Source organism: Lithobates pipiens, unplaced genomic scaffold, assembly GCF_037356315.1.
Source record: "Lithobates pipiens isolate NorthernLeopardFrog02 unplaced genomic scaffold, aLitPip1_a1.2 Scaffold_22, whole genome shotgun sequence".
In the NCBI taxonomy this organism is placed as follows: domain Eukaryota; kingdom Metazoa; phylum Chordata; class Amphibia; order Anura; family Ranidae; genus Lithobates; species Lithobates pipiens.
The window spans coordinates 300,403,959-300,428,638 of record NW_027507784.1 but is presented as its reverse complement, the minus strand read 5'-3'; the positions used below and the strand labels follow the sequence as shown (position 1 = coordinate 300,428,638).

Here is a 24,680-nt window from a genome sequence, read left to right as displayed (position 1 = left end):
TCTCTCCCGATTGCTAACGGACTCGATTGACAGCAGCGGGAGCCAATGGCCAATCGGGAGGGAGAGTACTGGATGGCTGAGACACTCGTTAACATCGCTGGACAGAGATAGCACTCAGGTATTAGGCCGAGAGGGGGCTGCTGAACACAGAAGGCTTTTTTTCTTAATGCATAGAATGCATTCAGATAAAAAATCTTCTGACTGTACAACTACTTTAAAGGAGAAGTATGTTATTTTATTTTTTTGTAGATTCATACTTACCTAGATGGATGCAGCATCAGACCGATACTGCATCTGTCACTCGCCGCCTATTCACTGAGTACTGAGCCACCAAACACTGTCGATGGCTCGGTTCTCTCACCTCCCCGAGCGGAGAGCTGCTGACTGTAAGTCAGCAACTCTCCTGCTCTGCTCCACCACGCTCATTGGAGTGCTGGGCTGTGGAGGGGTGGGGAGCGGGTGTCTCAGCGGTTCGGTGAGAGGCCAAGTCTGCCATCAGTCCAGGCAGTTGGAGGATCCAGACTTCCTAAGTTGGGATGACGTGGTGCCGGGACTGATTTCTGTGAGGTCAGCGGAGAGCGGACTTTCGTCTGCTCTGCTGAAAACAGGTCACAGGAGTGAAAAACAAATTGCACTCCTGTGACCCATAGGAGAAGTCCAGCCTAAAAAGCTCAGGCGGGACTTCTCCTTGAACACCAGAAAAGTGGTACAGCAGCTTTATTGAATTCTACCCATTCAATTACAGGTCACGCTCTCTTGGCTCTGTTTGTTTATTCAGTAATCTTCACTGGAAAGTATGTACATTGCAGTGGTGGCTGGTGTTTTTTTATGGGGTGGGGGTGGCAAACAATGCACCCCTCCTGATGGGGGGTAATCAGGTCAATTGCAACCCCCCACACGGGTCGTTTGGGCCGGCATTTACCCCATCTATGGCGCGGGCAGTGCTTCCCTCCGGGCGATGGCTTCTCCTTCACGGCATCACAGCAGCCATGCATCTCCTCCCTCCATCTCCCTGGCCAATAGAAACGCTTCTCCTTTCCGCCAATCAGGAAACGGATCTCGTGACCCGCTTCCTGATTGGCCAGGAGGAGAATCAGTGTGACAATAGCGAATATTAATTTTCTATTGTCACACAACTCTGCGCCTCAAGCCACCATGCTTAAAAAAAAAAAAACACATTGGAATCCATGCGTCTGGCACCCTGCATGTAGATTGGGGGCCGGAAGCATTGATAGTGGGGTGGCGCCCCTAAAGGAGTGACCGCCACTGGTACAATGTGGAGTGCACGTATAAGCATCATAAAAAATAAATAAAAAGAGAGGCCATTCTAAAATGTTTTCCTGCCAATTTAGACTGGCCATGCTGAACCGGCCGAGATTCCAACCATTAATGGGCAGGCTGAAAGTACCATCGATCAACTTGGGTACAACCAGCATGCCGAATTCGCTTCTGATTTTTGCAAGCGGCTGCTATAGCCACTAGCGATAATGACCGTCCACTCCTGCCCCTCCGTCAAACCTGTGGCTGCAGGAAAGAAATTTGCCCCATCATTGGTCAGCCTTAGCCATGCTATCTATCCATTTATGTACAACATTCAGGTGACAAGTGGTTGAAAAGTAAAGTTTACATATAACACAGAATGTATTTTTTATTTCATGGAACTTTTAGCTCATCCCTACAAGGAGGGCATGGCCTGTGGAATTTGTAGATTTTACCTTTTAAAGTGGTAATAAACTCTAAATTTTTAAAAGCTGCTGACAAGTTTTTATGGCAGAAGAGACCCCATCAGCATCTTCTGTCATAAATGCTTCCTTCCGCCTGTTAGCTGTCATGAACACTGATCTTACTGTGCAATATAATTAAAATATAATAAATAAAAAAAAAACACTTTAGTATCACTTTAAAATACGGCTGCCTGAGTAGTGTTTTATGTTGTTTGCAAGATATGAAAATGGTCAAGAATACTTGTAAAAACTGGTTCCGTAAGAATATGTGGAATATTTATCTTTGTGCTTAACTGTGAGAATTGTATTTACATAGTCAACACTACAGAATTTAGGCTGGCCATGAAAGCTATTCTAATACATTTTATAGTCTGAAATGGCAAATAGAAACAGTACACACACACACACACACACACACATTCACAAAGAATTAAATGACTAATAGCGAGAATCTGAGAAGCAATAGAATGACCCAAATCGGGGTGGAACGCTATTAATTCAATTTTCCTAAAGCTGGCCATAGACAGTACGAATATTGGCCGGTTCAGCAGGGACTGGACAAGATTCCAACCATGTATGGGCAGGCTGAAATTGATCAACTTGGGTACAACCAGTCTGTTGGATTTCATATGCAATTATTGTTATTCTGTTAGAGCATGGGTCTTCAATCTATGGCCCTCCAGTTGTTCAGGAACTACAGAGTTTTACAATGCCTCATGGGATGTGTAGTTTCTCAACAGTTGGAGGGCCGTAGTTTGAGGATCCCTGTGTTAGAGGCTAATCCCTGTGTTCTCCTAGCGGGGATGACTCCCTCCACCGGGCGAACACAATGGCTCCAAGGTAGGGATTCCCCCATCAACACTGGCTGTGTTGATGGGGGAAAATCGAGCAATTGTGTTTCCTGCAACCACAAGAAAATTGCTCCATCTATGGCCAGCTTAACACTATTCAATATATGTATATGGGAATGCAAAACACATTGAAAGCAGGTCAACTGTTGGTCAGGAGGTCAACTGCAGGTTATATGCACCGGTCGGTGAATTTTAAGTTCTCTTAGAAGGGTCTCAAACTCATGTTAACTTCTTGCTGATGCCTCCTGATGACCCTTTAAAGGGGTTCTGAAGAACAGGAGGTGAAGGCACAGCTCATGACTCGTCAGACATACCACAAAGACAGAAAGGCAATATTATCAGCACAGCATCTCATACCTCGAATGTCAGTTCCTAGTTTCTTCTCCACATGCATTACAATGCCCCTGACAGCATCACTGTGCGATGGAACATACGCCAGCTCCCAGAATCCCGTGTGAGAAATGTTAGGTAGAGCAGGAAAGTGCATAGGATCGTAACGTGTAGCATTGGGGAAATTCTCAGACTCTACCCTATGCCTTAATGCGATAAGAATGGCAGAAAAGAGCAGTGGAAGAGCCAATTCAATCACTGTAACAATCACCTGGCGTTTCTGTGAAAAGAAAATGCAAAGTTATATTGTATGTCGGAAGAAACCCCCCCAAAAAAAACCTCCTCCAGGCAAACAATTTACATGCAAAGGTGATATGTAGTGTACTGATCCAGAGAGGTCATTACAAAGTTGCCACGTATACCCAAAGGCGGGTCACACCCGGGAGAGAGTCCAAATGCAATGTCTAGTGTAGAGAGCACATCATTCCAGTGTGTAAACAATTTAGGACACCTACAAAGTAGGTGAATCAGATCAGCTTCACCTTTCTCAAATTTGGAGCAGACTGAGTCATAAGACATAATCCAATTTTGAATAGGAACTCGGGTGTATGGTATGTCCTAATTAAAAAAATTGGGTTAGCCTTCCCAATTGTGATAAGGTAATTTTGAGCATCATACTAAGAATTTCCTCCCACTAATCCTCAGAGATGTTTCCTAAATCTTGTTCCCACCTTTGGGTTCTTTGGAAAGGAACTTTATTGAGCTATTTCCTCAATAAACGTGTATGAAGGCGAAAGATCTATTAGTGCAATTCACCCGAAACCAGTGCCAAACATTGGGACAGTGTCAACTGTTACTAACAGTATTCTCTCTTATGCATGTAGCATGGGTCTAATCCATAGGTATTGTTACTGAGGTCAAACTTCATTCGTAATTACTGGAATGACTTTTAAAAACACCATCCTTATACAAGATCCTGTGTTGACATTGGCCTGTTTGCCATTGGAGAAAAAAATTTAAATAATTGTTCACACAGTTTAGAGGTGGATTCCTTAGCCACCCAACAGAAGCTTACAGGCATTCCACACCCTTACACTCTTACGTAAAAAGTAGGACAGGTGACCTGATTGGTTTCTTTAGAAATAACAATTTCTCTCCTTTACACTTGGCATTTGTAACTAAACTAACAAGTCACATAATTATATGATTTGACAGACACGCTGATGTATGTAAAAAGCAAAGGATAACTTTTTTTCACCGAGAGGCAAGAGCTGGCAGTTTTTGGTGCCTATATGAAGCATATCCTTCCTGACCGCTAACCTCTCCCTAACACTTAACTTTGACCCTAAAGTTGAACTTTAAAATTGACCTCTGCCCAACACTATAACCTAAACTGCAATCTCACCCTTCCTAATTTTACATCCTAAACCCTAACCTCAACACCTCATGAAAACCCTTAATACTCTAACCCATGGTTTCTCTACCAGAGTTCCATGAAACCCTAAAGTTCCTCTGGAAGTTGCTAGGGGTTTCCTTGAGCAATGTAGAATTTCTGCCTCTCAAGTAAGTTCCCACTGACATTGATCTTTTTAGTTATCTGTAAAGGGGTAATTCTTCCCAAGACCCCAAGTGTAAGGAGCATTCTTTCCAGTGACCATCACACTAATGTATCATGAGTCGTAGATATTGTAATTTTAGCAGGGGTTCCCTGAGACACGAAAGTTAACTCAAGGGTTCCTCTGTGTTGAAAGGTTGAAAAAAGCCTAAACCCTAACTTCAACACCTCACCCGAACCCTAATGCCCCGTACACACGAGAGGACTTATGTCCGACAGACTTCCAAAGGAGTTCCGCCGGAGTTCCGACGGAGTTCTGACAGACTTTTCGGCCGAACGGACTTGGCCACACACGATCACACTAAACTCCGACGGATTCGAACGTGATGACGTACGACCCGACTCGAATAAGGAAGTTCATAGCCAGTAGCCAATAGCTGCCCTAGCGTCGGTTTTAGTCCGTCGGAGTAGCATACACACGAGCGGATTTTTCGAAGGGGACCGGGTCCGGCGGAGTTCCGTCGGGAAAATTTGAAGCATGCTTCATTTCTAAAGTCCGTCAGACTTTTGCGAAGCTAAAGTCCGTTGCAGCCCACACACGATCGGATAGTCTGACGGACTCGGTCTGACGGACTTTGGATGTTGAAAAGTCCGCTTGTGTGTACGGGGCATTAGATGCCCTAGCCCCAATTTTAACCCCCATTATAACTCCTGAACTAACCCGCTAAACCAGCCTTTTTTTTAACCAGGGTGCCTTCAGGTTTCTTCAGGGGTGCCTAGGCAAAATTCCTAAAAATTTCCCAAAAATGATATACAAAGCAGAGGGTGAATCAAGTCTGCCTTTAAGTTACAGAAAGCCACAAATTTTCAATGCGCACCATTCCACCTTCTATTCGCTGGTCTCCTAACAAATAACATTGGTTGATAAGGAAGGTGTCAGGCACCAGCATCCTTGTTTGTCCCACCCTTGCCCCTTTCTGTCAGCACTGGGGTCACATTAGCTGAGCGAGGAAGCGAAACATTGGAATACTAGTCAGTATCTATGTACAAAGGCTTGTTTCGCTTTGGTAGAATAAATCCGCTCTAACGTTGTCTGCTCTACGTGTGTGAATGTTGCTGCTTGATGTAAAACTATTTGTTTCATTTTTACCATTTTAGAATAGGGTGTCTCGACATGTCTGCAGAATTTTAAAAAGGGTACCTTGACTAACAAAAGGTTGAGAAACACAGAATGTAACAGGTGCCAAAGGGTATCCTTGGGACTGTGATGAACACTATATATGTCCAATTGCACAGTTATATTTGCCTCAAGTGTAATTCTTTGGCGGTTCCGGTAGAGAGGTCTCTGCTTTCTTATTCAGTGCAGGTAAACAGACACAGATACATGCACACAAAAACATGTTCCTTAACCTCACTGTAAGAGCGGCAAGGATGAGGAATTCCCTTCCACAGGTGGTGGTCTCAGCGATGGGCATTGATAGTTTCAAGAAACTATTAGATAAGCACCAGAACGACCACAACATACAGGGATATACAATGTAATACTGACATATAATCACATACATAGGTTGGACTTTTTTTTCAACCTCACCTACTATATAACATCCTATGGACTCACCTGTAATATGTAATTTTTCCACAGAAGGAGGCCCAGTTGTCTGAATACAGCCATCTTGAGTCAATACAGCTAGGAGGAGATCCTGTAACAAAAACCATGCATATTGAGAGGCAAAAAAAAAAAAAAAGACAGTTAAAAGACTTAGGGCGATGTAACGTGTCTTCATTGTTTGCAATAAAGGAACATTCTGGTTTGTTAAAAGACTTAGGGCTCTATCACTACAAAATAAATTCCGTAATTTACGTGACATATATTAATCTTTCAAAAGCGATCTCAAAGCAAAGCTTTCTGTCCCTCCTTACCAACACTTTAGCCAGTTCCCATACAAGGCATTGCAGTATAGAACCTCTGCTGATCTGTGAGCGTTCCTCAGTGGGCTGCTTCACTGTTCCAATACACCTTAGACTGTGTCGTAATAAGGAAGGACACAACCTGGAATTGTGTAATGTCCTTTGCAATACACCAGTCTACTTTCATTAAGTAGTAATCCCAGATTTTCTCTCTTTGAACACCCAGCTCTTGTCGCTCAAGTGTCCCAAAAGTTTACCTATTAGGGAGCATGGAGCACTTCTGTAGAGGAATGAAGAAGGAAAATGACGCAAAGTATTGCAACACATGCATACCAGGAAGGGAAGCTATGCAGAGTGTGCCCATCTGAAGAGCACGGATGAAGGGTTCAGACAGACATATGTACATTAATATAGGCATGACGCACCGCAGAGTTTGAAGAAGATTACATAGACATAGGTGAAGCCCTGCTGGAATCCATGTAAATCGGACATAAACAAGGGCAATCTTAACAATGCATACAATAAAAAGAAAAATTCACAAAAGTTACTTTCAGTAAAATCTCCAAGTACAAACAAACAATCAGAATATCCCAAAATACAGGCAACGAAACAAAAGGCAGATCTCAACTCCAACAAAATAGTGTCCGCTGCACACAGATGCCGACGTACCTGTAGAGAACTTCTCGGACGTGTTTCACCCTTTTCAGGGCTTAGAGGCGGCATAGAGGTTGAGTAACTGGTACACACTTTTACTTAATGACCCATTGCCACAACACTTGGTGGCCACTCTGTCCCACATCCAGGCTGCACCTGTATTCAAATATTTGGGCGTTTCCGGATACATTACAAACCAAAACCACCTCTCTTGACCTCATCCCATTAATACAAAAAAGTACAAGTATATGTACCGCCTGATTTAGGCTTCAGCTGACCCAGAATGTCCTCGTCGTGGTCTGGCAGACTGACTCAGCTGTTTATCTTATCTTTTATCTAAGAGATATCAGCCGAATAAAAAAAAAAAAAAAAAAAAGAAAAAAAAAAAAGTCCGACATTCAGCCCGTGTGTTTGGCACCCTGTCCAACAGAAGCCAGCCATTTGGTCGTTCTGTTGGGCAACCATGCTGGAAAACCAGCATCCGACCGGCTACTGATCAGCACTCTCCGCCAATAGCTCAGAACACAACAGCTCAGTGGGGGAGATCACTGTACTAACTTTGCATGGTTAGTACAGTGGCTCCAACCGGAGCTGACAGTTTTTTTTATTCAACCCGCTGGATTGAACGGAAAAAAAACTCATAGTTTGTACTAGGCTTTACATAGGGCATTGCATTCAGCATTGCTTCCATTTCTATTAAAAAATGGCTTATGCAATGACTAAAGCCAGGCATAGATGATTCGCTCCATCTATGGGCAGGCTGATTGTACCCATGTCGATCCATCGATCAACTTTGGTACAACCAGCATGTCGGATTTTTATCATGCGATTATTGCCAGTGGCTATAGCAGGTAGCAAAAATAATTTGCGTTCTCCCGGCAGGGACGGCTCTCCGTGCCCACCTGCTGGGAGAACACTATCTCAGCGGGAGGGATTCCCTCAGCAACACCGCCTATGTTAATGGGGTCATCGAGCAATCGCAGAAAAAAAAAAGAAGCATAATCTATGGCCTGCTTAGATATATTAGATGCAGGAGAGATCAGGGAAACTGAATGAATAGTCCGTGGAGACACTGCAAGTTATTGTGGATTACTCAATAAATGCGGTATTAGGTGTCTCTCTGCACGGTCATCCCGTCACCTGTATACTAGGTTGTTTTGATACCTCTGCTCTGAAATAACTCACTAGGGATGCTTTTAGTAGAGAGTTATTTACAGTGCCTTGAAAAAGTATTCATACCCCTTGAAATTTTCCACATTTTCTCATGCTACAACCAAAAACGTAAATGTATTTTATTGGGATTTTATGTGATAGACCAACACAAAGTGGCACATAATTGTGAAGCGGAAGGAAAATCAGAAATGGTTTTCCAAATTTCAAAAAATGAGGAAGCGGTACAATGGGTGAGCAAGAGTCAGCTGCATGCCCGATGAAAGTACAGAAAATGGAAAACATTCCCTAATGGGTACAAAACCCCTTAGACAGCTTTCACACCAACCTATTTTTAGTGGCGTTTTACCGTCGGATTTGCAGCGCATTTCAGCCGATAGTAGGGTGCTTTTACCCCCCCATTAGCAGCCGAGAAAGGGTTAAAACCGCCCGCAATAGTGCCGTTTTGCCAGCGGTAATGCAGCGCTGCCACATTGATTTCAATGGGGAGCAGCAGTGGAGGAGCGGTAAACACACCGCTCCTTCACCGCTCCAAAGAAGCTGCTGGCAGGACTTTTCCTGATGTCCTGCCAGCGCACCAGTCCAGTGTGAAAGCCCGAGCAGCAGTTTGAGGGTGGATTGCAGGCGCTATTTCTAACGCTATAGTGCCTGCAAAAATGCCCTCGGTGTGAAAGGTCTTTTAGGGAATTTTCTGGTTTTCCAAATTTTTTCCAAATAAATATCTGGTGTGCATTTGTATTCAGTCCCCTTTAGGCCTGATTCACACCTATGCATTTTTAGTGTTTTTTGCATTTTGCAGATTTGCACTACAGTCCATTTAAAATGGTTTCCTAGGGAACACGATCTGTGGCGCAAATCTGCAAAATGCAAAAAGCACTAAAAATACATAGGTGTGAATCAGGCCTTACTGATACCCATAACTAAAATCTAGTAAAAACAACTGCCTTCAGAAGCCATCTAACTAATAAATATAGTCCACCGTGTAATTTAATCTCGGTATAAATACAGCTGTTCTGTGATGCCCTCATAGGTTTTTTAGAGAACCTTATGCCGTGTACACACGGCCGGACTTTGACAGCAAAGGTCCAACGGAACAAATCCTGCGGACAATTCGATCGTGTGTGGGCTTCATCGGACCTTTGCTGTCAAAAAATCAGTCGGACTTTAGATTTAGAACATGTTTCAAATTTTTTCGATGGACTCAAGTCCAGTCGAAAAATCAGTTCATCTGTATGCTAGTCTGGCAGATGAAAACCGACGCTAGGGCAGCTATTGGCTACTGGCTATGAACTTCCTTATTCTAGTCCGGTCATACGTCATCATGGTCGAATCAGTCGGACTTTGGTGTGATTGTGTGTGGCCAAGTTCGTTCGTTCGGAAAGTCAGTTGGATGTCCACCGAAAGTCTGTCTGGAAGACTGTTGGACCTACTCTGCCAGAAAATCTGGTCGTGTGTACGTGGCATTAGTGAACAAACAGCATCAAGAAGGCCAAGGGACACACCAGACAGGTCAGGGATAAAGTTGTGGAGAAGTTTAAAGTAGGGTTAGGTTAAAAAACAATTATATCAAGCTTTGAATATCTCACAGAGCACTGTTCAATCACGGAGCACTGTGTTTCTATTTGAGGGTGGCCATCTAGGTGGAGGAACAGGGCTTTGCTTCCTCATGTCAGAGTTGCCTGCCTGATCACTGTGAATCAGATAACAGGAGCAGGAATATTCAAGAAGCAGCAGAACAGGTTCACAAACACAAACATCTACAGAGTGAACAAAGCAAAAGCAGGCAGGGTGGATGCAATGCAGGTTTCTTTCTAGCAAACTGCACAGTAATGACAGCACTGAATCTTACCCTAAATCTCATGAGACTAGCAATCACTGGCAGCAGTGCCTTCGATGATCTCACACTGCAGATATACAGCATAGCACAGGACAAATATTTCAGGGACTGCTGAGGCACAATCAAAGTGTCACTAAACCCTCATCATAAAAAAACTATCAATAAATGCTCTATTACCTCCTGTTCATACTCTGTCACTATGAGATTCGTTTTCTGTATTCTGCCAAAATACCTGGTTGATCCTGCTGCTCTCTATCTCCATCTTTTGTCCATGTCTCCAATTCAGCTAGGGATTTTGCAGCTGTGGCGGCAACACTGCACATGCTCAGTTTTCAGCGAGTTTCTATGCGGAGCATTTCCTCCCCATCACATCTGAGCAGCCCATGTGACTGTGAATGTGATAGAGTCACACATGTGGGCGTAATCAGTGGTAAATTACAGCCCACTCCCTCCCTCCTCCTCTATGCCCACTAACCAGCTAAACACAATGGGGAGGGGATATTACATGTAGATTGATGGAGGCTTCACTTCCCTCTTATTCTAGGACACAGACTGGAGAGCGTGACACAGCTTGTGACTGGCAGAAATCCACCCACACCATGTTATTGCTAAAAAAATAATAAAGATTTGATTTCAGATATCTATTTGTATGACAATGTAAAAACAGTTTGTTGATATCAGTTTATTTCTTTTTACTCTGTAACCCAAAGGCTGTTTTTTTTTGAACATGTGACCAGCAGCAAAGGACTACAAGCTCCTCCCACCACGGTTTTCCTGCAGACAAGCTGGGAAAGATCTGGGTCATGCGACAACTGTATACCAATTAGGAAAAAGGTACTTGGATGCTTTTTCTTTATTAAAATAATTCCAGTTCCATCATTCACATACATAAATAGAAGGGACAATGTAAATTAAACAGTGTGCATTAGTATTATGGTCACATTTCTATAGGTTCCCTATAATATACCAGAACTTTTACTTGCATCCCAATTCTGGACCACTATGATGTGCCTTGGCTCTGGCCTTGCATGTTGGGGACAGGGGAGTCTAAAGTCCTACAGTATGCTCTTTCCAGCCATGTATCAACCAGCCATTCAGCAACTCTATCATGTGGCGTCACCTTGGGGCCAAAGCAATTCTTCCAGACTCATCTCAGCAGTTCCTCTTCCCCTTTCTGCAAAAAAATCTGTTCATGTTTTATAAGCTAGATACATAATAAATGAAAATGAAAGCCATTAAAAAATAACTGCACTTTAAAGTGAACCTGTCATGCATACTAAAGTGTATAAACTAAGTTTACTTAAAGGACAGGCAGCTTGAATTGCCTTTTAGCATCTCTGCTTTCATTTTAATCAGTTGCTTCATATAACCCTGGAATCTGGGCCCAGGCTGAATGCAGGGCATTAAAGTAAAACTATGGCCTTCCCTTGAAAATCATGTGTGCTTCATCACTTAATCATAATTGCATCTCCACTTACAGTTTTCTTTTAGTCCCCCTGCAAAGCACCACTAATGCCTGTTAATTCTGCCAGTGAGGTCCACCTAATTTAGTTGCCAGTGAGGCAACAATGCTTCAGTGCTCCTGAATTCAGAGCATAGTTGTCACTCACTAGTGGGCTGCATTAGCTTGCACTACGGTGGGATAAAAAACAAAATGCAGGGGTTGTGGCTCTCCGCATCGTCATTGGTAATTCACAAGCCTGTAGCCTATCAAACTGTCAGGGCTGGGCTCAGCCATTTGTTCTTAGGCTAGGTTCACACCGCTGCGGCTACGAGAACCGGATGTGATTCGCACCGCACTGCAGTGCAAATCACATCCGATCTCTGTGCGATGCGAGTTCAGCCATACAGATAGTATGGCTGAATTCGCATCGCACCCATCCCAAACTCGCACAGGACCCTTTTTTTGGTCCGCAGCAGAATCGGATCGCATGGGTGTTCACACCATGCGATCCGATTCCTGTCCGAGTTTGCAGATCGCACTGCGATATGCGAACTGATCTGGGGGTGTCATTAACATTTCACTGGCACTCCCAGCAGTTTGCATAGGGCAGTGTGAACTGCCGCCGGGAGGCATGCGATGTGGGAACCCGCCGCGGATTTGCGGCGTTCCTGCATCGCTGCAGTGTGAACCCAGCCTTAAAGCTGGTCGATTAGCTGTTGGCTAATTGCCAACTCCTTTCTCTCCACAGTGACTCACCTGTTGAGGATATCCTGCTCCTCAGTCCTGCCTACTTAAGCCGTCCAGTCCAGTCCAGTCCAGATGATCTCCGCCTTCGCGCTTGGTCACAAGCTCTAGAGACGCTCTCCTGTGTTAAAGACTTGCTTAGCTGACACTCCTCCTGGCTCCAGATCTTGCTTGCTGTTCTACTACGCTCGTCTCTGGCTTCCTGACGTTTTGGCTTGTCTGACTATCCGTTACGGTTCCTGAACCCTGGCTAGATTTTGACTACGTTTACCTTTTTATTATTATTAAACAAGTGTGATTTAACTGTACTTCTGTCTCAGTCTGATTTATGGTTTGTGACTCAATCAGCACCTAGCCACACCTAGCCCTGCCCACTGCTTTCTGGATGGGCAGCATTGTGAAACCTCCCACTGTGAGCTGCAGTGCCTGGGTGGGGGAGCGTGTGAGACACAAATATAGGAGGACTTGGCTCAGTCAAGGAAGGTCTCTGTTTATTTTATGAGGCTTGTGAATTACACAGTAACTGGATTTGGTACTTGTTTAGACTATCATACAGTAGCCTTTAGTTTATTTTAAGCCCCTACCCTGTGTTAGTCAACTGTCATATAGCAGAGCCTCTGCACCAAGTGGTAACCCTGGCATTTGACAGATGAATAAAAGTGGTTTCAAAGCATTTTAGTAAAGTGTAATTTCATACAGGTCATGAAGATTCAAGGACTGGATATTGCTTTCCCTCTCATCATGCTTAGGGCAATACTGCAGTGATGAGGGACCACACCTGTTATGTATAACATCTCTTCTCCATGAGTTTCTATATATAACTGGTTTATGGCCAAAGGTTTGTAGACTCCTAACACACCTAATTGCTTGTTACCCATTACAAAAGAATAGGTACTAATAAGAAGGTGCACCCACCCCCCCCCCCCCCTCCCTTTTTCAGCTATAAATTCTTCTACTATTCTAGGAATGTTTTCTACAAGATTTTGGAGTATGTCTGTGGGCAATTTCTGGCTAATCAGCCAAAAGAGCATTTGTGAGGTCAGCCAATGATGTTGGATGAGAAGACCTGGCTTGCAGTCAATGTTCTAATTCTTCCCAAAAGTGCTCATTGGGGTTGAGATCAGAACTTCATACAGAATACTTGAGTTCCTCCACAACAAACCATGTCTATGGAGCTGGCTTTGTGCACATGGTGTACAGTCATGTTGGAACAGAAATGTGCCTTTCCCAAAATGTTGCCACCATGGTAGAAGCCACAAGGTTGGAAGCATACAATAGTCCGAAATATATTTTAACTGAATAATTTGAAGTGTGTCCCCAAATTTGGAGATATAAAGTATATACGGTACATATATGCACTTTCCTTGAACTGCCCTTTAAATTGCTAACTGAGCAACACCCTATCTGGAAATGTATTCCTATCACATCAGACATGACCTTGTCATATCACTGTATGCAAATCAACAGAATAATATTGGATAATTTTCTAAAAATATACAAAGTAAGGAGGCAAGGTGGTTGATGAGATGCCTTACAAGAAAGATATTTATCTTCTATCTGCGGGAGTACAATCCCACCCTATCATTCCTTTATTCACTCTTCCCTCTACTTGAATTTCCCTCTACTCTTATCTCAAATTTTTCCACTTTATTTCCTTTACATTAATATCTAACTCAGCAATTTACATAAGTTCATATTGTTAATGTCATGTCGCTTGACTTTATTCAAAACATATTCCATTTCCCCCACTGTTATAATCCTTCACTGTGATTGCTTCAAACCAGGGGTTCTCAACCAGGGTTCCATGGCACCCTAGGGTTCCTCCAGAGGTTCTTAGGGGTTCATTGAGCCATGAACAATTTCTGCCTCTCAGGTTCCCACTGACACCACTTATCTTTTTAGCTATCTGTAAGGTAGTAATGCATCCCAATGACCACAAGTGAGGAGCATTCATCCCAATGACCATCACACTAATGTATCATGAGTTGTAGATCTAGTCATTTTTAGGGGTTCCCAAAGACCAGAAAGTTATTTCAAGGGTTCCTCCATGTTGAAAAGGTTGAGAAAAGCTGCTTCAAATGGCTGGTTTATGCAAAATCTTGGTGGGATGGTGTGGTTGTAAATATCCTGGAGTTGGGATTAAAGTTAAACTGAATCCTTTTTCGTTTCTTCTTTGTCTGAATAAGCCAGAGCCCATCAAAATTGGATATTTCATAATGATCAGCTACATGTAATAGGCCATATTTTTTATTTCCTCTCTTTGATACATGCAGATAAATACCTGTTTTTTCTGCCAATATCTTGGCTATTCTAGTACTACTAGCTGACAATGCCAACCACAGGCTGCTGTAAACATTAACCACGTGACCTCTGGAAGGTTTTACCCCCTTCACGACCAGGACATTTTTATGCAATTCAGCACTGTGCTGCTTTAACTGGCAATTGCACGGTCATGCACCACTGTACCCAAATTAAATTTATATCATTTTTTCACATATAGAGAGTTTTCTTTTGGTGGCATTTGGGTTTTTTCTTTTTTACTATATAATGGAAAAAAAAAAAAAATCTAAAAAAAGAAAAAAGGATTTTTTACTTTCTGTTATACAACATATTTAACTGGTTTCACCAGTGGCAAGTTGGCTCTCCTAGGCGAATCGCCGTCGTTGCATTTCGGCCGATGTAAGACCGATTAGGAGGCCCACCCATATTTGTAGAAGGTCTAAACTGATGAAGAAATTGTTTTTTTTTACATTTTTTGGGGGGATATTTATTATAGCAAAAAGTAAAAAATAGTTTTTGTTTTTTTCAAAATTGTCAGTCTTTTTTTGTTTATAGCGCAAAAAAAAAAAAAACAACATAAAAAAAAACATAAAATTTTTTTTTTTTTTTTTTTAAACGCACAGGTGCTCAAATACCACCAAAAGAAAGCTCTATTTGTGGGGGAAAAAAAGTCTTGCTCCGCCCTGACGTCACCTCGAGTCACTGTTATGTATCCAGAAGAACGGGTTTGTCCCAGTGTGTACCGGCCATCACATAGGACCTCAGACTTTCTAAGATGCTATATTTATAAGTGTGTTTTCTGTGCTTTAATCTGCTAATAAACCATAAGGTTTTACACTATCGGAGAATCTGTTTTTTACACGTTATGTGCACCCACTGATGAGGCGATCTGGAGAGTAGCTGGTGAGCAAGCAGGCACGTTCGGTGAGCTCTGAAGTTATAGCTGCGCCTAGAGCATATGCTTTTCCTGATCCTCTGTAGTGGGGGATCACGACTATTTGGTAAGAAGTAATTCTCTCTACATGATGGTGGATTGCACATTTTTTGGTTGAAGATTCATCTCATCAGCAGATGGACTTTTCTCCTGCCTTTTACACGGGTGGATGTGATATTTCTTGGTTATTTCTACACGGATTGTTTGCCTTATTTTGATATGGACTAAATTTTAGATAACCTTTATAGGATTATATCTAAATATTTAATGCCCTTTACTGCCCAAACCTGAGGATCAGGAATAGAGGCAAATTCCAGCGATAATGGATTGAGCCATAAGAAAGTATGTGGCGAGATGTGATCGGGAGGGCTAGGAAGTAGAGCTTGGGCCAGCAAGCAGGCCTTTAATATGGCTTTCATTGCTGCAGTCAGAAGAAGGGAAGCAAAGGCCCCTCTGTATAAGAGGTGTTTAAGGGCCTCAAAGGAGCCTACACAGGAAGCCTCTAATACTACCCCCGCTTTGGTCTTACTCTGCATGAGCCAGTTATGGGCATGTGTAAGCATGGCAGCCAGGAAATAGTTGTGGAGATCCGGGCACCCTAAGCTGCCCTTCAACCATGGCCATTGCAAAACAGTCAACTTAAACCTTGGTTGTTGTGAACCACATATAAAAGCACTTAGACTAGAATTAATTATTTTAAAATATTTCTTGGGAATCCACACTGGCGCATGTCGGAGCACATAGAGGAAACCAGGTAACAACTTCATTTTAAACTAGATTTAGATTTATGCGCCCTATTAAAGCCAAAGGAAGATTGTCCACGCCCTCAGTTTAGATGTCATATTGTCAAGAAGTGGAACTAAATTTAAGACACAATATTCCTCAGTATCCGAGGAAATCTCAATACTTAAATATCTGATACTGAATGACCATAATAGAGGCAAGGTAGGGTCATCTCCATCTCGGGCTTCTCTATCAATAGGTAAAATTTGTGATTTTCCCCAATTTGTAGTCCCAAATAAAAGAAAAATTCAGAAAGTATATGTAACGCTTCCTTAAGAGATGGCCCTGGGTCATTCAGAAACAATTAGATCGTCCACATACATGGCTATCGTTTCCACCAAAGTTCCCACATGGATACCGACAACAGCAGAGGTCCTCTTTATAGCCACTGCCACCGGTTCCATCACAACAGCAAACAGAGCCAGAGACAGTGGGTGACCCTGTCTCGTACCCTTCCTAACTGGTAAGGGCTCCGAGAGCTCACCTCCTAGCTTAACCAGGGCTGAAAGGCAGGCATAAAGCAACTGCATCCATTTCAAAAACGTGGGCCCGAACGCCATAGTCTCCAACACTGAGAGCATATAAGGCCAAGCCACAGAGTCAAAGGCCTTCTCAATGTCGAGCGCCACCAAAACTCTAGAAGTGGATTCAGTTGGGGGTAGCTGTAAATGAGGGAAAACCCGGCGGATATTGATATCTGCTGTGGATTTTCTGGGGTTTGATCTATGCTGAGTAGGTCAGGAATAATTTTCATCAATCTAGTGGCCAAAGTTTTAGTTAAAATCTTTAGATCAAACCCAGCTTAAAATTTAGAATGATTGGCTGTAGTGTTGGACCAGATCTAAACAAACAATAGGCCTATTTATCCAATGTTTATGAGCCCAGCAGAGCAATGATATTTATACTCCAGTACCATTTCAAAATTAGTACAGAAGAGTCCAGCTGTAGGTTCTTGAGTTCTTTGCTCTTACATGTACAAGGATAAAAGCAGTTTCCGGCCTACAAGAGCTCACAGACGCTCTCAGCTTTGCCAGACCTTCTGCTGAATTACCAGTTGGGGCCTGACTGGGTGTGCTGGACAACACGCACTTCCGAAAAACGAGGCCCAGTGCCTTCTATAATCTAATATATGTGATCTGTATGGCAGTGCAAACAACAATTATGTACAAAATGCAGTGACTCAGAGACCACATCTTCACAAATAAGATTTTAACAACATAAAGTCAATATAATAAGATATAAAGCTCTGATTATTAATGAACCTTGTATTCTCCCCCTTGGTTTTTGCATGCCACAAATGTTTTAAGTTGGCCAGGGCTAGGATGATGGGTGAATGTAGTCATCATATAGATGGTAAGGTGTTCACAGCAATGGTTCAGTTCAAATGAATGTGCAAAATATCTTCCAGACGCACTTCCACATGTGCAGGAGTTTAAATCTGTTGTGCCCAAAATGTTCCCCAATGGTATCTGCAAAGCCTTTAAAGCTATCCTTGGGTACTTATGGGGCCCCTTGGATTGTAGGCACAGCTGTTGAAAAGCCTTTTTAGCACATAAATTGACTGGCTCCTAGGCTACGAGAGGCCGATACTAGGTCAGACTTTTACTCAGTTCACTGCATTGGAATCGCACAGGAACTACACTGCATTACTGTTCCATTCACATGCGATTCAGTGCAGTGCGATTTAAGCCCATTTGCTTTGAATAGGCTCAAATTGCACCAAATTTTATATCCAGCTCTCAAACTTTGTTGGTCGGATGGAGCCCACACACAGTCGGATTATCAGACAGCATCGGAATGTCCGGCCGTGTGTACAAGGATTAAGAGAAAAAGATGTCACCATGACAGAAAGACAGGCAGAGAAAGTCTGATGGAGGATTGAACCCTTCCCTACTCTACTTAAAGTGGTAGTAAACTCAGGCTATAATAAGGCTTCCCTATAGGTACAGTGAATATCTCCTAAACTTGCACAGTTTAGAAGATATTCTCACTGCACGAAGCCGGTGACATCACTGGTGCATGTGCTCTGAAGGTACGGCATACCGTGAACGGCAGTTCCCGCGTAGGACTGAGTGATGTCATCGCTCCCCTGGCCTCTCATGTAGCTGGAGGCCATGAACCTGGAAGGAAGACCAGGTGAAGATGAAAGCACAGTTGGTGGTGACAGTGTGCTGCTGGAGGGCTTCATTTAGGAGATATTTACTGTATACTGCGCCAATGATGTCATCAGCGCATGCGCTCTGAAGGAACGGCCACCCATGCCGTTTCTTCAGAAGTCAGTAATTTTATCGACGGCTCCCGTGTGCATGGATTCGGCCTCCAGCGCGGGGACAACACAGGCTTCGTTTGCAGGCAAGTGTCACATAATGTGTTAGTATGTACTGCATACTAGCACATTGTGCCTTTACTTTGCAGGAAAGAAAAGAAAAAAGAAAAACAGAGTTTACTTCCTCTTAAAAGGTACGTCTCTCACAATGTGCTAGTATGTGATGCATTCTAGCACATTATGAAATTGCCTTGCAGACCAAGTTTTTATTTTTTTCTCTCAACTGCGCTTTACTATCGCTTTAATGTGTGGATGTTTTTCCAAGTCTGTGTTCTGGATAGGGACATTTCCCATCATTTCATGAACCTTTTGTCTCAGGGCATTGGGAAAGGAACACAGGGAGGATATTTCCAACAGCAAACAGACAGCAACAAAAACCTGACAAAGGTTCAAAGTTCAAACCATTCCAAAAAAAAAAAAGTATTGACTAGAACGGAGCATTAATCCAGACAATTTAGCTGCAAGAAATCTACATTCTGATGGAGGAATGTAACTCCATATCAAGGTATAGCTCAGTATCACTGGACCTTTAGTATTAGAATACACAATGGGGGGGCTTAACAAAGACTGGGTATGCCAAAAAAAAAAAATGCACTAATTTCTATAGATCTGCTCAATTAGCACTTCCAGTCAGGGCCAGTGCTAACACTAGGCAATCTAGGCAGCCACCTAGGGCGACCTGCTGCCTAAGGCACCCGGCCAATGGTGTTCCTACTCTTTTCTGTCTGCAGCAAGCAACTAAGTCTCTGCATTAACAGGCAGCCGCTGCTCCATTTGTACATAGTGTCAGAGCCGCAGTGGGTGTCCCGACTCCTGAATGAATGGAAGAAAGCAAAAATTCATTGATGGGCGCTGGTGAGGCTGCATTTGCTTGGGCGCTGGTGTGGCTGCCTTTGATGGGCGCTGGTGTGGCTGCATTTGCTTGGGCGCTGGTGAGGCTGCCTTTGATGGGCGCTGGTGAGGCTACATTTGCTTGGGCGCTGGCGAGGCTGCCTTTGGTGGGCGCTGGCGAGGCTGCCTTTGGTGGGCGCTGGTGAGGCTGCCTTTGGTGGGCGCTGGCGAGGCTGCCTTTGATGGGAGCTTCATTAAAAAAGTGGGGTATACATGGGCAGGGAAAAGGGGGGAGTCAGGGATGGAGCGGCAAAATTAAGGTTTCGCCTAGGCCAGGTGTCAAAAATCCTTGCACCACCATCTGTCCACTGATCCTATGGTGAGCAGAGTGGGAGAATGACAAGTCCGTGTCCACTCAGTTTATGTAGAGAAGACTTTTACAGACCCTGCTCTGCACTAAGGGCAAAGCAGGGGCCTGATTGGAGGGTCCATTCACCCCTATGGACTGGCAGGTGTGGACGTGTATATGTTTACACCCGCACAACCAGTAGTGTATTTAAATTTTGTGCTGCCCTAGGCCTGACTAAACTTGTGCACCCCCCCAATTTAAATATGACCCACCCCTTGCTGTTTAAGGCCCGCCCTGAAATTTTCGAGTGGGGACACTAATTCTGAGAGCCTGGAGGAGGGGGGGGGGTGGGCAATGGACTACCTTAATTTGCATTGATTTCCTCTCACTTCCTGTTTGGCTGTGGGGCAGGAAGGGAGAGGAAATCTCTGCAATGGGACAGGGATGGTAATAAATAAACTGACAGGGGTTATAACCCTCCCTTACTCTATCCAAAATAAAAAAAAATGGTTGCCTATAGTTCTACTTTAAGCACAAATTTTCGATAATTTTATGGAGAGGACTAAGGCTGGATTCACACCTATGAATTTTTTGTGCTTTTTGCATTTTGCAGATTTGATCTACAGAACTTGTTCCATAGGAAACCATGTTAAATGGACTGCAGTGCAAATCTGTAAGATGCAAAAAGCACAAAAAAATGCATAAGTGTGAATCAAGCCTTAGAAGATATAACCATGCCAATGGCGCAGCAGTAAACATAGAGCACAGTGAGGAAGGTTTATGGTCCAGGATGAGAGGACAGTCAAAATTAGAAGCGGTGCCCCCCCTCCCCCCTACAGTTGCAGAATGCCGGCCACCCACATACTGGAAGCAGTGTGGCCCCTTTATGGGGGCGCTAGACTAACTTGCCTCTCAGCCCAGTCCACCCCATAAGACTGGTGCTACACTAACAGTGTAGAGAAAGCCAGCAGGAACTATTTACATGCTGCCCCCCTGCAAAGGGCTGCCCTAGGCCTGGGCCTTGTTGGCCTAGGCCAGGATACAGCGTTGCGCATACCCCAGATCCGCTTACACAGCGTGGGATTGATCTCCTTCCATTCGCTTTTAGTGGACCACATTGGATCAGAGGTATGCGGGTGTACACAGACACAAGTGAATGGACCCTCTGATCCACTGCGCTGCAGCCTGTCAGTCCAGGCCAGTCCAGCCAGTCTTCCTTCTGGGTTCATGTGCTCCGACTGTCAGACCAGCCGAGCTGCCATGGTGTCACACCCATGCATGTACATGGGACGGGTATGCTGTCAATTCAGAACGCATGCGCTGGTGCCGTCACTGGCTGCATGCAGTGTGAATATCTCCTAAACAGTGCAGGTTAAGGAAATATTCACTGTACCCACAGGTAAGTCTTACCTGTAAGTACAAGTTTTAAAAAAAAAAAGACTTTGCTTCCACTTTAAAGTGGCAAATGGCAGTTCTTTAATTTGTTGCATGATGATGGTAGTGTGCCGTATTCAACCACGTAAAATTCTGGCACAAACCTGATGATCTACTAGGGTTGCCACCTCATCCCTTTAAAACCGAACACATATTAACCCCTTCCCAACCGCCGCACACCTATATACGTCGGCAGAATGGCATAGGTGGGCAAAAAGGCGTACAGGTATGTCCCCTTTAAGATGCGGCATTGTGGGCGCTCGCCAGCCGCGTGCTCCGTGACTGTGGGTCCCGCGGACTCAATGTCCACCTGGTGATTCCGCCTGCAAATGTGTCACAGAGCGGAAGAACTGGGAGATGCCTATGTAAACAAGGCATTTCCGTGTTCTGCCTAGTGACATGACAGATCGCTGCCCCCTGTCATGTGGGCAGTGATCTCTGTCATGTGGATAGTAGCCCCTCCCCCCACAGTTAGAATCACTCCCTAGGACACAATTAACCCCTTGATCGCCCCCTAGCGTTTAACCCCTTCCCTGCCGTGTCATTTACACAGTAATCAGTGCATTTTTATAGCACTGATCGCTGTATAATTGACAATGGTCCCAAAATAGTGTCAAAAGTGTCCGCCATAATGTCGCAGTCCCAATTAAAAAAAAAATTGCAAATCACCGCCATTACTAATAAAAAAAAATTATAATAAAAATGCCATAAAACTATCCCCTATTTTACAGACGCTATAACTTTTGCGCAAACCAATCAATATACGTTTATTGCAATTTTTTTTTTAATCAAAAATATGTAGAAGAATACGTATTGGACTAAACTGAGGAAAAAAGGTTTTTTTTTTTTTTATATATTTTTGAGGATATTTATTATAGCAAAAAGTAAAAAAAAAAAAAAAAAAAAAGTAGCTTTTTTTCCCAAAATTGTCGTTTTTTTTTTTGTTTATAGCACAAAAAATAAAAACCGCAGAGGTGATCAAATACCACCAAAAGAAAGCTTCATTTGTGGGGAAAAAGGGACATCAATTTTGTTTGGGTGCAACATCGCACAAACGCGCAACTGTCAGTTAAAGCGACGCGGTGGCGAATCGCAAAAAAGTGCTCTGGTCAGGAAGGGGGTAAATCCTTCCGGGGTGGAGTGAATAATTACACAGTTTCTTTGGCTGATTAAGGTGATAATTAAACTCACTTGGTGCCTTATCTGCATGAAATGAGCCTCAGAACCTGTGTGATTCATATGCGTTTGGATTTAAAGGCCAACTCTATGATCTACTGGGAAAATCTGATGATCCACTGGAGTCATCCTAAATTTTCATCTCTCCTTCCTAGTGTTCTGCAAGTTGCTGGCCGTCCATACACAACCCGCTCACCTCGCCCTGTCCCCACTACAGCATTTACAACACTCTAATAAATGGTGTATGTGTTGGAGCTGTTTTTAAATGAGAACATTGATGCTTCATCATTCTGGTGGACACCATCGGACATTTATGGAAACTGACGCATGGCGCTTTTCATGTCATTTGGAGCAGCTGATCTAACACTACCTAGAACTTCTCTTAAACCAATGTTCATTTGGTGCACAGAAAATGCACCAATGTCTACACCACAAAGCAGACATAGTTCTCTTTAATTACACCCCAAGGTATTACCGTATTTTTCGGACTATAAGGCGCACGTAAAAGCCTAAATTTTCTCCCAAAAACGACCGTGCGCCTTATAGTCCGGTGCGCCTTATATATGACCTGTTGACATCGCTGGAGTTCTTTGTTAACAGTATCTGTCATCTTGACGTAAACCTTCGGACTATAAGGCGCACGTAAAAGCCTAAATTTTCTCACAAAATCGACCGTGCGCCTTATAGTCCGATGCGCTTTATATATATGGAAATATCCATTTTATCAGCCGGTCGTTGCTAGTGCGCCTTATAATCCGGTGCGCCTTATAGTCCGATGCGCCTTATATATGGAAATATCCATTTTATCAGCCGGTCGTTGCTAGTGCGCCTTATAATCCGGTGCGCCTTATAGTCCGAAAAATACGGTATGTACACAAGAATATCAGCGAACGCATAGGCCATCTGCTCTGCCAGCCACCTGTTCAGCAACCCCATTCAAGATCTTACCATCCTCCTAACCTGCTATACAAGTCTTTTCCATTTCAACAATTGAGTCCACCCTAATCCTCCAGCAATAAATACACTGAATATTATTAACCCTGCCCCCGGAGGTGAGAAATGTTTGGAGTGATCAATTCCATATAATATAATTATATATATATATATATATATATACACACACACACACATACATATATATATATACTCTAACTATTCCACAAGTGTTCAGAGTTACACATTTTGAGGTTTTCGCAAATATCCAGGTATCGTTTTATATATATATATATATATATATATATATATATATATATATATATATATATATATATATAAATTTGAAAAAACCTTTCTGAAAATGCTTTGTTTCAGGAGCATTAAAACTTGTATCTAAAATTCTTGTATTCTTATTTAATAGACAAGAGAATCCACGCACGTTCCTGAAGAAGCCGTAGAGGCGAAACATGTAGAACAGTTGTGGTACCTTTTGTATGGAAGAAATGTATATGTATTTCTATATACATTTTTTCCTTCTTTGTATACGTGTCCAAATAAAATATTCTTTTTTACCATAACTGTTGATGAATACATGAATAGCACCTAGAAAGTCCCATACACTCCCTGCACAGGGGCTGCTTCTTCTCCTGTCCACAGAGGATACAAGCCTGGGTGTTCTCTCCTACAGCTCTAAAACATCAGTATGGCTGTATACCATGTTGAAGCTTAAAGTTACTTTCCCGGGATGTGCTGTCAAAAGAGAAGGGTTTTTTTTCCCCTTGGCTAGGTGGATGCAGCATCGGTCCGATGAGAAACATCGCTGATGGCTCGGTTCTAACAGATCCCCGAGCGGAGAGCTGCTGACTGTCAATCAGCAGCTTTCCTCTCTACTCTCTCCTCGCTCACTGGAGCGCTGAGCTGTGGAGGGGGGGGGGGGGGCTCGCTGAAACAGGCATCAGTCCAGACAGCTGGTGAATCCAGACTTTACTGTTGGGATGATGCGGTGCTTGGAATGATTCCAGTAACGTCAGCAGAGAGCGGACTTCAGACCACTCTGCTGAAAACGGGTCACAGGAATGCAAGACGAATTGCAATCCTGTAATCCATAGGAGAAGCCCAGCCAAACAAGCTCAGGTTGGACTTCTCCTTTAAATCAACGCGTTTAGTTCTTCATAAAGGGTTTGTAAACCTTAATTTATTTTTTTATTTTTTATAAAAACATGCCCAAACTTACCTGCTCTGTGCAACTGTTTTTCACAGAGCAGCCCTGATCCTCTTATTCTGGGGTCCCCCTGTCGGCACTCCTGGCCCCTCCTCTTCATTGGGTGCCCCCATGGAAAGCCGCTTTCCCTGGGAGCACTCATGTGGCCTCGCTCCCGAGGCCTGCTGTTGCATCAATTGACACAGACCACAG

The 24,680-nt window shown here is 43.5% G+C and overlaps 1 protein-coding gene across 3 annotated transcripts in view; it reads right to left on the bottom strand.

Annotated features, from left to right (window-relative positions):
- The window catches only part of ABCA3 (ATP binding cassette subfamily A member 3), a 95,153-nt gene that overhangs the window by 55,463 nt on the left and 15,010 nt on the right, over nt 1-24,680 (bottom strand). For 2 of the 3 annotated variants that reach the window (XM_077449232.1, XM_077449231.1), the window contains 2 exons: nt 6,079-6,160; nt 2,933-3,185 (listed from right to left, as the gene is read on the bottom strand). In XM_077449232.1, coding sequence (XP_077305358.1) covers nt 2,933-3,185; nt 6,079-6,132 — 307 coding nt within the window. In that variant the 5' untranslated portion in view covers nt 6,133-6,160. Of the gene's footprint in view, nt 1-2,932; nt 3,186-6,078; nt 6,161-6,380; nt 6,452-24,680 lie in introns of those variants that run through there. The other variant, XM_077449233.1, reaches the window with a different exon arrangement.